The sequence below is a fragment of the Dreissena polymorpha genome, chromosome 9, assembly GCF_020536995.1.
Source record: "Dreissena polymorpha isolate Duluth1 chromosome 9, UMN_Dpol_1.0, whole genome shotgun sequence".
NCBI lineage: Eukaryota > Metazoa > Mollusca > Bivalvia > Myida > Dreissenidae > Dreissena > Dreissena polymorpha.
This window is the reverse complement of record NC_068363.1, coordinates 2,678,202-2,690,860: the sequence shown is the minus strand read 5'-3', so window position 1 is coordinate 2,690,860 and position 12,659 is coordinate 2,678,202. Positions and strand designations below refer to the sequence as shown.

At 35.5% G+C, this 12,659-nt stretch overlaps 1 protein-coding gene across 5 annotated transcripts in view; it reads left to right on the top strand.

Moving 5' to 3' along the window:
- LOC127845840 (PE-PGRS family protein PE_PGRS5-like) overlaps positions 1-5,544 on the top strand; it is a 6,737-nt gene extending 1,193 nt beyond the window's left edge. For 4 of the 5 annotated variants that reach the window (XM_052377010.1, XM_052377007.1, XM_052377008.1 and 1 more), the window contains 4 exons: positions 2,407-2,531; positions 3,218-3,326; positions 3,933-4,012; positions 4,674-5,544. In XM_052377010.1, coding sequence (XP_052232970.1) covers positions 2,436-2,531; positions 3,218-3,326; positions 3,933-4,012; positions 4,674-5,117 — 729 coding nt within the window. In that variant the 5' untranslated portion in view covers positions 2,407-2,435 and the 3' untranslated portion in view covers positions 5,118-5,544. The remainder of the gene's footprint in view (positions 1-2,406; positions 2,532-3,217; positions 3,327-3,932; positions 4,013-4,673) is intronic. The other variant, XM_052377006.1, reaches the window with a different exon arrangement.
- The last annotated feature ends 7,115 nt before the right edge of the window (positions 5,545-12,659 follow it).

The following is a 12,659-nucleotide window of genomic DNA, read 5'->3' as shown; positions in this document are numbered from 1 at the left end:
AACATTTAAACAAAGTACAAGATAGACAGAAAGGCGAAATGACGCTCGGACATTATGAGAGATATAGAGAATAATAGGTTAGTGTTGATTATAGATCAGGTTTATAATGCGAGGCTTAGAAAACAAAAAGGCGAGTGCTTTTTCGTTTTCGTGCCGAGCATGATAAACCTGATCTATAATCAACACTAACCTATTATTCTATTTATCCCACTTTTTATTCAGTAAACTTTTTTTATTTAAACAAAATAAGTTTTCATGAGTGTTTGTCGTACTTTGATAATGACTGTAGTGTAACCAAGGTCAGTGTATTACTCCGCGTTACAAAAATAACTGCTGATCAAATAATCATTTTTTTAATCAGAATATCGTTCTGTAACAAAGTGTCGAGCGTTATTAATTACAATTTTAATCATATTGAATTGCAAATCTTTAAGTTTTATGATATCAATATGACATTAAGTTGTTATATACAAGGAACTACATTTGTTTACAACGTAGCCTAACACCACACACAATTCACTTTCGATATCAAACTATCGAGTCGATCACGAGGTGCACAATATTTGCTTCTTTGTTATAATATGTGGTTATTTCGTGACGAAATAACAAAGATTACTTGGATTTAAAGCGGGTATATACGATTTTTATGTGTGCTGAATTGTAAAATATTGATACAAATATGTTATAATAACACACAATATGCAAGAAAAATGATACATTTAAGACGAATTTCATAAAAAACAGCAAATACAAATTAGCGTCCCGAGCCGATTGTGACGAAGATAATTCGTAATTATTTTCCTACAATAACCGATGCATTCGTCTTTTTAGTAAGTGTTCGTGTGTCGTATGAATCGATATCGCTGCAGGAATTTCAAATGAACCGTTAAACTAAATTTAGATTCACATCGTACATGCATGATATACATGCTGGCGAATTCGGCTGTACAGCCTTTTTCGATTTCAGAATTAAATATCTGGCTTATTTAGCATTTTTCGACACATGTTCTTCTTAACTTTTATTTTAGTTTATATTGAAATATATGTATAATAAGTTTTTACACATTTTATATTAATAAATAAATATTTGACAAGATCGTATATACCCGCTTTAAGCTAATTATATACATTAACATTTTGAATGTTGAAAGGGGCACCAAAGAATTGTGAGGCAAAGTTGTTCAAACTAGAGAAAGACATTTGCTGGTGAAGTGACTGGGTGGGGCGAACATCAAGATCAACTTGTTCGACGGTAGACAGTGGTTGTCTAGGCTGCATTTCGGCCATAGTTTCGGTGCATGAAGGTGAACAAGAGGAATCTGTTGGATTGTAACATTTACTGGACTGAGCAAGAATGATCACTTTTGCTGCTGTTAACAGATATGTTGGAATAATTGGTTATGGACTGGACATTTGTGTGCCCTGTTATGGCCATGGTTTCAGTGGGTGGAATGTTTGCATTTCGAAGTTTTTGGACCAGTAATTTGCGAACTGAGTGGTTCGTTATTCTCTTGTGCTTGAGAAAGCCGGCGTCTTTTGCCATGGCATTCAGCATCTGACCTAACTTGTTGACACCCAATTGTTGACGCAAGAATCACCGGGATGCAGTGTCATTTGTGCGTATTGCCAGGTAGAAAAGATGCTTTGAAGAAAAATCAGATGGACGCATATCTGAGTACAGCTTGTAAATGAACACAGGATTTCTTGGTCCAGACGATTGTTTTCTACGGTCAAAGGGGAGCAACTCGAACTGACTTCGTCAAAGGGGAGCAACAACAACAGAACCTATTTGCATAGTGTTAAATTTACCTAATACTAGGTTGTAATGACAATAAATGACAAAAAACTCGTTTTTGCTACTTTCCTTTGTTTTAAGGTCATTAAGATTGACAAACATTTGAGATTGTTTTTATTATTGATGCACTTGGCAAATACAGGTGACGAGGTGCGTGGGAAAAAGTAGTCCCGGTTCGGCAGTTGATGACGTCATTTCGTGCCATTGATTATAGCCTTGCCGTTGATTATAGATGAAATTTAATCAACGGGGCTTTAATCAACCGATTTCGCTGTAAAAGTGGGATAAAAACACATAGCAATAAAGACAAACATTCGAATGAACAAAAGGACATCATGCCACGAAAAAAGACAACAAAACACAAACAGGGACAGATGAACGGGAATAAAGACGGAAAGAACGGACACACAAACATACATCAACCCAAAAGTCAGACTCAGTCATGTGTTGCCACAGCAATTAGTTTCGGGACAGATGAACGGGAATAATGACGGAAAAAACGGACATACAAACATACATCAACCCAAAAGTCATAATCAGTCATGTGTTGCCACAGCAATTAGTTTCGGATTAAAAAGTTGTTTATCTTATAATAAGTTTTATGATTTTAGGCCACATACCTGATTGCGAAACGATAGATATGGAAGATTCCAAGGACACAGTCATCGTGATTGGGTGCGGAAAACTGAAGGGCCCTCAGTTCATAGAGTTGTTTAAGGGGGTTGGACCAATAAAGGTAAAAAAGGCGTACACATGTTTGTTTTAGTATAATGTGAATGCGAGGGTTACCTGCCTACTTTTGTGCGGGAACAAAAACTTTGTTATATAATTATACATACAAAATGAACCGCGGCATGCGGAAATGGGTCTATAGCCATATATGGCCTGGTAAGCTTAAGAACAGCCTACGCATAGACGCGGTCTGGTCAGGAATGACAGGTTAGCTCCTGACCAGACTGTGCGGATGCATATGGCATAAGACCCATTTTGGCAAGGCGGGGTTCAAGTGTTACAGTTGAATTTTAATGTTCATGAGTTTTTTTTTTTACTAACTTAAGTGATAATTGAGCTTCACAAATCTGTTTATATTATGTAATATATATTATTTAAGGAAGAAGATGTATAAGTCAGCATGAATTATAAATATTAGTCGCGTTCTGGGAAAACTGTGCTTAATACATATGCGTAAAAAGTCTTCGTAAATAAGGCTAATGAGGGACACTTTCCGCTTGTATGGATTTTTGTTTTTAAGGAAGTATATTTTATTTGAAAGATCCAGTGAAAGTGGAAAGTGTTCGTCTCTCTTAGGAGCCTGGGCGGACTGTAAAGGCTAATCTGGGACGACACATTACGCATATGCGTAAAGTTCTGTTTTCCCAAAGCGCGGCTCAAATGATTATAAATGCGCAAATCACGTGGCAGGTTGCAGACGACGGCAACACACTGGCCAGGATAAACCTACAGCGTCAAGAGGGCATCGTGACCTATCAGAACTCCGAGCTTGCCAAAAAAGCCATTGCAACATTGAACGGTATTTTTCAGAAATGTAGTTTTGATTGTTCGTTGTTTTTCAGGCAATAAATAATGATTTATGGAATTCTGATGCATAGTTACTTTTGAATCAGAGCGAACGTTGTTTATTTAACGCTAAAACAATTTTGCGATTTTTTTTTATTCTTACATTATACATAAGACATGCCTTATAATTATGTTTTGGAACTATTTTCCCAAGCTCAACCCAGAATCGGGTCCACCGGTACTTTTTGCAATGTTCATATTGTATACATGGTATTTTCAAAGAAAAATCAATCAGGACTCAAAGAATCGTATTGCATCATTTTCAGCAAATTAAGGTTCATTACAAACGCATTGTTTGTTACGCAGTTCAAGCCCATTAATAAATATCATATTATATATTATATTGTTTCTTTTACGCGTTGATTCGAATTGCATGTCTATTTCTTTATTTGAACCAATTTATCGTCCGCGCATAATTTTGAGCTTAATTTTAATGTCCCAACTTCTTTTGCATTGATTTGTGTTCTACATTTTACAACAACATCATCAGAAACAACAGCAGCAACAACAACAATAATAGTATGGTCAGAGTATGCATACGGACATAATTATGTTTAAGGAAAAAATGTGGAGGGCGGAAAGATCGAAGTCGTTTCGGCCGAGCAACACTTCCGTGATCAGACCCACCGAAATGGTAAGGTATAAAGAAGATTTGTTTTCATGTTATAGCATATTTCATCATTGCCATAAGAGAAGACAATTTATTTATTCCCACGTGGAAATATACACCATCTGCGCAGAGATGTGACATATTTCAAGCATAGCCCCAACTTAAACTCACCATATTCATATGCTTTAACCTGTACGATTATTAAGTCTTGTTTTGACAATTTATTAATTATTTTTATATTTCGGAAATCAAAACGCCATGGCATCTAACAAATGACATCATTTGTATCGAATGGTACGCTTAAAAAAAGTTGTCGAAAGTATATTCATAAACAATATTGATATAAATGTACTTGCGAAAAGTACATGTTAAATCAAACAATATTTGATAATTCAAGTTGTTATAAAGAAGCGGTCACTGTGGTAACCTGGTCCGCATAGAATCATCAGAGGCGCCACTTTCAGGCATTGTCGTTTAAGAGGAGTCTCTTCATAGCGAAATTCCAGGCGGAACGTTGAGAAGCGACTCGCCATAAACGAAAAATTCAATCAAACCGGAAAGTGTCGTCACTGATTAGCCTGTGAGGACTCCACACGCTAATCTTGGATGATATTTTCGGCACCTTTATTAAGCCCCGTTTTTCTAAAACGACGCGAATATTATTAATAAATCGTGTCTGTTTTATTTCAGGCCACTGCACAGGCGCAAACACCGCATGGCGGATGTGGGAACACTCCACTACTAGTCGAGGAGGGGAAGGGGGGAAAGGAGGGTCGGGCTTCTTTGGTTTCTTTAGGGGCCAAGACGGTCAGCCCGGTGAGCCTGGGCCGAACGGGCGGGGAGGGGAGGGGGGAAAAGGCGGGGCTGGATTTTTTGGAGGGCTATTTGGAGGGGGTGGTCAAGGGGAAAAGGGAGGGGATCAAACCGGAGGAGGGGGAAACACCGAGCAAAGCGATAATGGTGCGGGAAAAGGGGGAAAAGGAGGGGCCGGCATGTTCGGCTTATTCAAAGGGCAGGACGGTCAGCCGGGCGAGCCGGGTCCCAATGGGAGGGGTGGTGAAGGAGGAAAGGGAGGTGGTTCCCGGTAAAAAAGAAACGAGAGGGTTTACATTTTATGTGCAGTCGAATCTATAAGACGGACATATTGATATTTATAGACTTTGTTAAACTATGTCCTATTAGTTCAACAATTATTTTTAAAATCGGGCTATTATATCAAAATAATAGCTTTAAGCGAACATAGTATGGTTGTTCAAACGGAAAGAAGGGTTTTGTTTTCAGCTCCAACAACATAATGTATATTTGTGTGTTATTCAAACAGTTTGTGTGTTAACTTTGTTTTTGACATCATGTGCAACGCACTGGTGTTCTTTCTATGAAGGCGCTTTGCGTCAGGTTCTTGAATGCTGAAACGTTTCAGAAACCATGAATATTCTACAGGATCTTTTACGTTTATGATTATTGGTTTATTGCATTTGTATATCATTATTTTGTTCTCATTGTTCTATAGTTGTTGTATCTTCATGATGAAACGAAAATAATAAATACCAAAACACGTGAATCGGTGTAATTTTAATGACGTTGTTGTTTTAGTTAAGGTGGCAGTGAATACATACATTTACCGCGTGCACGTTAAACAGTTTAAAAAGTCTATAAATGGAATGTAAACGGAAAATAAGTAACCGGTGCAAAACAAATGCTTATCAAGTGTAGGTATTTGAACCAAAAGTACTCGATCCATTAAACCGCACACATACAAGGTGTTTAACCTTTAGTTCATTTAATAACATTTGCAATCGTTATTTATTTACTTTGCACAATCGATCTTGCAGAAACTATCCGCGATATACCTATATGCAGTCGCAGGTTAATGATCAGAATGCTTTTTGTAGTAAAGGTTCATGTAGAGGCTTCATTTTGAAAAATGTGGGAACCCTAGCATTGAACTCAAATTTGACTAAAGGAAGAGTGCCACATTGAAAATGTATACAAATATGCTTGAAAGGATGTTTTTCCTTCAAACTGCTACCAATTTTGTACATCAACGTATCATAACATCCACAAAATCAATCAAAATACAAAGCGATTTTAACACTAAAATATACATTATTTTCAAAAATCTGAATCATGTTTATTCCACGTATTTCGGCGGAAAATTATATAACTAGTGAATAATATCGACAATGACGAGGGCAAGTTACGCTTAAATAGTAAAAAAAGTTTACATATCTAGAAATATCAAAACTCGAACACATGTCATTTCATCACCATGGGGGCAGCCATTTTTAAATTAATAAAAAAGAAAGAAACATGCTAAAACTCACTCATTGCCTAATTGACATTCCAAACGGTTGACGATGACAAATGCATTGGATTGTACTCTTTCCTTTGATGTTTGCAAACTGCACGATCAGACTTCATAAACACTCAAAAGAATAACTATGTAAGAAGCATTTCACCAATGTTTACAATCGTTGTCGAATCACTGTACTTATATTATTGCGCATAAAATAGTACGCTTACAGACTGATAGAAATATCGATACTTCACTCCGTTCAATTCATCACGGTATACTATTCTATCGATAATATATAATAATACATCGCTTTAACAATCTAATAGTAGAAATTATTCTTTTAAACTGAGTTTTTAATAACGAAAGTGAAAACAACGGAAGTTGGATGAATATTCTGTGAGATGCACTTCGGCTCCAGAAAAACAAAACAAATAAACTAAAAAAGACGTGTGGGGGACAATTTTCAGCTGGAAAATATATGAAATAGGGTAAGTGATGATATCTCTACCTGGTCATTTCTGTTATTTAGTGCGATCTCTTGCTGATTAATGTTAATAGTTGTTTTACTAGTTGCCACCCAACTGTCAAAATAAGTACGTGTGTTTTCTCAGGTATGTGTATACACATACCCGGTTTTCTCACCACTGCACGTGGTTTCAACCGATTTGTTTTGCACGTTTTTCTACGGATCACAGCGATGGCCACGCTTTCAAAATGAGTAGAAGGAATCGAAATATAAAATCAATAGTTTTGCCAATTTCTTTATTCCTTTATAATTTTATATATCGTCTGCAATCTATTTCAATTTGAGATGGTTTAAAATTTGCAATTTGGTTGAGAGGTAAATAACATAATTGTTAAGCCTTTGAAATAGAATTGTGACTCTTATTATCCACCATACCTGGATTTTTAAAAAGTAGTTACGTTTTAGTTATTTTTAGAACTTTTTTAGGATATTTATCCAAAAAAGGCAGTTGAATACAAACTTATTTGTTGTTTTATGACAATTATTTTCTGTGAAATGTTGCTAACTTGACCTTGTATATGTATATAGCTTTGTATTTATTCAACTTAAGGTAGTGCATATCCTTCCTAACTTTAGATAAAGATTTTGTAAATTAGTGTAAAAATGTATTGGTTTTAAACCAAAATATGAATAAAGCACACACATATTGAATTTTAAAAATGTGTTTATGTTATTCTATCCGTCTTTATCTTTAAAATGAAATATAGTTTGACCATATTGTACAAAATTCAATGAAGAAAAACCAAAGCGAAGTTTTAATGAAATTTATCCCCCCCCCCCCCATGAACCTTAAAGGGATACGCTCACAGTTTTGTAAAACCCAATAAAAAGTATTACAGTTGCGTATTACAAATAATCCATTTTATTCAAACTAGAAAAATAACCATCAAACCTATAACAAATATTAAAAAATATTACTTCGTTTATTGATTATTCTCAATCGAAATCTAACTATTACAAGGCGTTTGTAAATTTGAAACTAGCAAAAAATGTGTTACCCACACAGCGTTTAAAATTCCATCAAAATGCTAAAGACTGCAAGGCCTAGTGGTAACGTGTAAACCTTTGGTTCGAGTTGTTTTGGGTTCGCTTCATAAGACTTGCGCGTTCATTTTCATTTTTCTTTTTATAATTGATAACAGTGTGTTTTAATAAATAGTAATATGTGACTTTTTTATCTGATGCAATTAAAAATATTGAGCCTTACTCTGTGGAAAACGGGTCTGTTTGCATGAGCGTAAAGTGCAGTCAGCACAGACTTATCAGGGACGACATGAGCGTAAAGTGCAGTCAGCACAGACTTATCAGGGACGACATGAGCGTAAAGTGCAGTCAGCACAGACTTATCAGGGACGACATGAGCGTAAAGTGCAGTCAGCACAGACTTATCAGGGACGACATGAGCGAAAAATGCAGTCAGCACAGACTTATCAGGGACGACATGAGCGTAAAGTGCAGTCAGCACAGACTTATCAGGGACGACATGAGCGTAAAGTGCAGTCAGCACAGACTTATCAGGGACGACATGAGCGAAAAGTGCAGTCAGCACAGACTTATCAGGGACGACTGGACTGTTTGCATGAGCGTAAAGTGCAGTCAGCACAGACTTATCAGGGACGACTGGACTGTTTGCATGAGCGTAAAGTGCAGTCAGCACAGACTTACCAGGGACGACACATTCCACCTAGACTAAATATTCGTGTAGAAGATACTTTCACGAAACAGTCCACTAAAGCGGAGAGTGTCGTTCCTGATTAGCTTGTGCGGACTGCACAGGCTAATCTGGGACGACACTTATCGAACATTTAATAAGGCTCGTTTCCCTGGAGCGTGTCTCAGTTTTACCGTGTTTAAAATTACTGACTGATCATCATCATGGATAATATTTTGTGCTTCTAACTTCTTTTGCAACATTTTATTTATTTAATATAAAAACTCATGGTCGTCATATATAACGTTTGTTGAAGTGCATGACATAGTATTTTCGTTTATCAGATGCAAGGCGCCAAACTGGCAGCCATCTGGAAAATCCTCATATGGCCTGCCTATTACGTCAGATTCATAATATATATATTTTATTCGCGGACATGTACGTTTGTGTCGAAACGCAATGTGGGTGCATTTCTCACCCTATATGAATGCCGTGGCCTTTGTCATGTTTAACCATGTACAACATGCTTCAATATTAAAAACATGAACAAGCCAGGCAAAGGGGTGGGGAATGTAATGTAGCAATTTAACTTATCATTTTGACAAGATTTTACACATACATTTTTTATTCAATCTTTTGGTATGATATATACTGACCTCATATCTAAGCATCTCTAAATGGACATAATATTCTTATTACCAAGTCATAATTAAGTACAACTTTTTTGTTCGATTTGACCAGGAGCATTTGATTAAATGACCACCCACTTTATAAAATATAAAAATTATCCCGTACAAGTAGATGCCAATCTTCCTTAAACGTTAAGGGTTAACACAACACTAAAGCTTTATGTTGTCATCTGAGATTTCTCGATCTGCAATACATATTCAGCAGCCGAAGCAATATTTGAATATCTCCATCTTAGACAGAGCTAGATCTTGTTGTCTTTGGGAGGATTTTGTTTACAACGTTTACCCAACACTTTTTTTGTGGTAAGGTGATAATGAAACCGATCCCCACTCGGAATACATTTTGAAATGCGAAATTTAAGACAAATTGTGGAAAACTTTGCGTTTCAATGACTAGCGTAGTAGTTTTGTTTTACATTAAATAAACGTTTCAGCTATACCCCTTGGAATGTCTCAAGTATACACAATCAAATTTCAAATAACAAAAATATGTTTTGTATGAATTTAAACTAAGAAATCTCGAAGCATATTTGAACTAATATTATTTCGGTACTGAATCAGATTGGAGGGTAGTTTTATGATGCCGGTAGCTTATCAAAATGGAATGTCCAAATGTATTGAATTTTACTTTAATGTTTATGCACAGCTAATTTCTTTGTGTTTGTAAACATTCCCGTTGTCTATATCACGCATACTTGTTTACTACTGTATTAACCTGTATAATGGCTATATGAGGTCAATTGGCAAACTTCAAACGCATGTCTGCTTACCATAAATGTTCGTAAAAGTTTAAGTACAATGACTGCTATGTTAGACTGTCGGAATAAAATTACACAAAGTCTTTATATAAAGTTTTCTAAATAAATGAACATGAACAAAATTATTTTGAAAGCATTGATTTTCAGTTAAAAAAACATCTTGTTAAAAAAAAATCATAGCATTGATCTATAATGCATTTTTTGTTTTCTTTGTTTCTAAATTGTTAAGGTAAGGTCGAATTTTATTGTCTTTCGAGGAAGGGAAAAAAACAAACAACGTATTTTCTTTGTAGCCTAGCCGTGTTACTAGTATTACAAATCGCTGAGCATGATAATAAGCATTTTACATTATAGGTGAGATTCGTGCAGGGAAAACGGAGATAAATGCATCAACGTAAAGTATCGTACCAGATTTGCATGTGTTAGGGGCGACAATGTCCGCATGAATCAGACTTTCGTTATGAAGAGACTTTGTTTTTAATGTAAAACACCATAATATCGGTACCCATCGTCCCTAATATCGGTACCCGTCGTCCCTGATAAGCATTTCCGACACTTAAAGTGCATGCATTAAACCCCGTTTCCCCAGATCGATATAATAGAGATGTGTATGCATGTGCAATAGCAATTTAAGATACCGCTTACATAACTGGAATTCCCTGTTAAGCAAAAGACGGATGAGGGTAATTAAAATAGTTAAATTCAAACTTCTTATTGATCAAAATAAATATTAAATATTCCCACAAATACGCGTGTGTACGTGCCAACGATGACTTATGGACACATATTTAAAGCCGCTTCTATATACTAACGCACTACATCTTTTGTGATAATTAAAACAGTTAGGAAATATTTGTTAGTATAAATGTCTTCATATGATACTGAAACCGATAGACCGGTCAATCAACTGCGAAGATAGTGTTAACTACGCTGTTCAAATAAGACGTTTTGTTAATCTCTTTTAATACAGAATACAAAAACACTTTTGGTTTAATTATCAAACAACACTAACAATACTATGGGTTGCTTTTACATGAAGAACTTTGATGCTCAATTAGGCAAAACAAAATGTTATTTGCTTCCAAAACATCTCATAAATAGGGTAAAACTAACGTTATTTTGCTTATGTACACACGTTATTTCCACCTAAATATCGGGGAAAAAATATACTCGGAAACTCAAAATATAGCAAAGGCGTTTACATTTGACACCAACAATTATGGTCGAGTTAGCGGATGCATTCATCTTATGAGGCCTCATAAGCTTGTATTTAAGTCATAAGCAAAAGCCCATGGTTGCACAATAATGTAATGCAATCCCATGGGCAAAAGCAAAAAGCTAAGCAATAAAGGTGTGTATACTGGAAAGGTGCCAATGGAACGAACACAAATGATCAATATATTTAAACGCGTTTAAGTTAACTAATATATAAACAGGATTTTTGTCATTATGTAAAAGAAAACACGGTGCGAATAAATGTAATATATTTTATCAACAAATACCGACGATGTCTTATCTTCGATTTTTTATATTTTAACTGTTTTCGTTTAGTCACTTAACCTTACACTTGAAAATGATATCCATAAAACTAACACCTGATGGCATATTTCTCACGTAACTTATTTTTCAAGTTGTATTGAATGAAAGCATTAAAAAAATAGCATTTATACTTATATGAGTAACACGCAATGTAAATGCAATCAAAATGCAACGTGTAAAAACATATTTGCAGTTCTAACAAGTTGACACCACACACCTTTGAAAATATTCGGCTAGGCATTTTATAGGCGTTTCATAAAATACTGAAAGCACGTTATTTTATTAACTTGAGCTGGATTTTAATAAGAAATAACTGTAATGTATAAGCTTTCACCATATTGCAAGGTTAGGCTCCAACCCCAATGATATTGTAGCGTTCTACTGATCGTGTAGATCTATGAGTATTATAGTCAAATCATGTTCACAACGGCTTAGTAAATTCTAAGATACCGGGTTGGATTGTTAATAAAATTACTTAAGACAATGAACGTTTCAAATCGCTTATTTAATCGTTATTTCCGTTTCTCTTGTGTTCAAACATTATATAATAAAATACAAATATTGCATGTATACAGGCACCCACTGGCTAACAAATTCTGCGTCCTATTTCCACTGATCCTTTTAATAAATACAGATTGGTTCCAATATAGCGATATTAAAAATCTTCAAATAGTTGACTGGTCAAAGACAGATCAATTCACACAAGTGCATTAATATAATACATGCAAATTACGTTTAAATTGTTACTTTTTATGCTAGACTGTTATTAAGATATGAACCATTCAAAAGTTATAGATATAACATTCAAAACCACGTACTCGAAAGAATTTTAAGTTATTTCTGTTTTAAAATGACGTAGAGATGGTTCCAATAAAACAAACTGAGTGAGACTGACCCGGAGCAAAAAAAATCGGCTCCGTATATACTCTAAGATGGGATCGACCAAAAATCTGGGGCGAAAAGTGGTCGAAAAATGGTCAAAAGCTGGTCATTGACCAACTATTGGCCAAAGACCAAGAATACATGGGCAAAAAGTGGTCAGTGATTAAATAACTAGTCAATGACGTCATCATGACTTTACTACATTCGAACGTCAACTTAAAAACTGACTGCGTAAAACAGACAAATGGCAGTCATATTGGATTTTAAATAAGAATTAAACACAAGAGCGATGCATCATACCATGAAATGATGTGGGCGTTTTCTATTCATTGCCG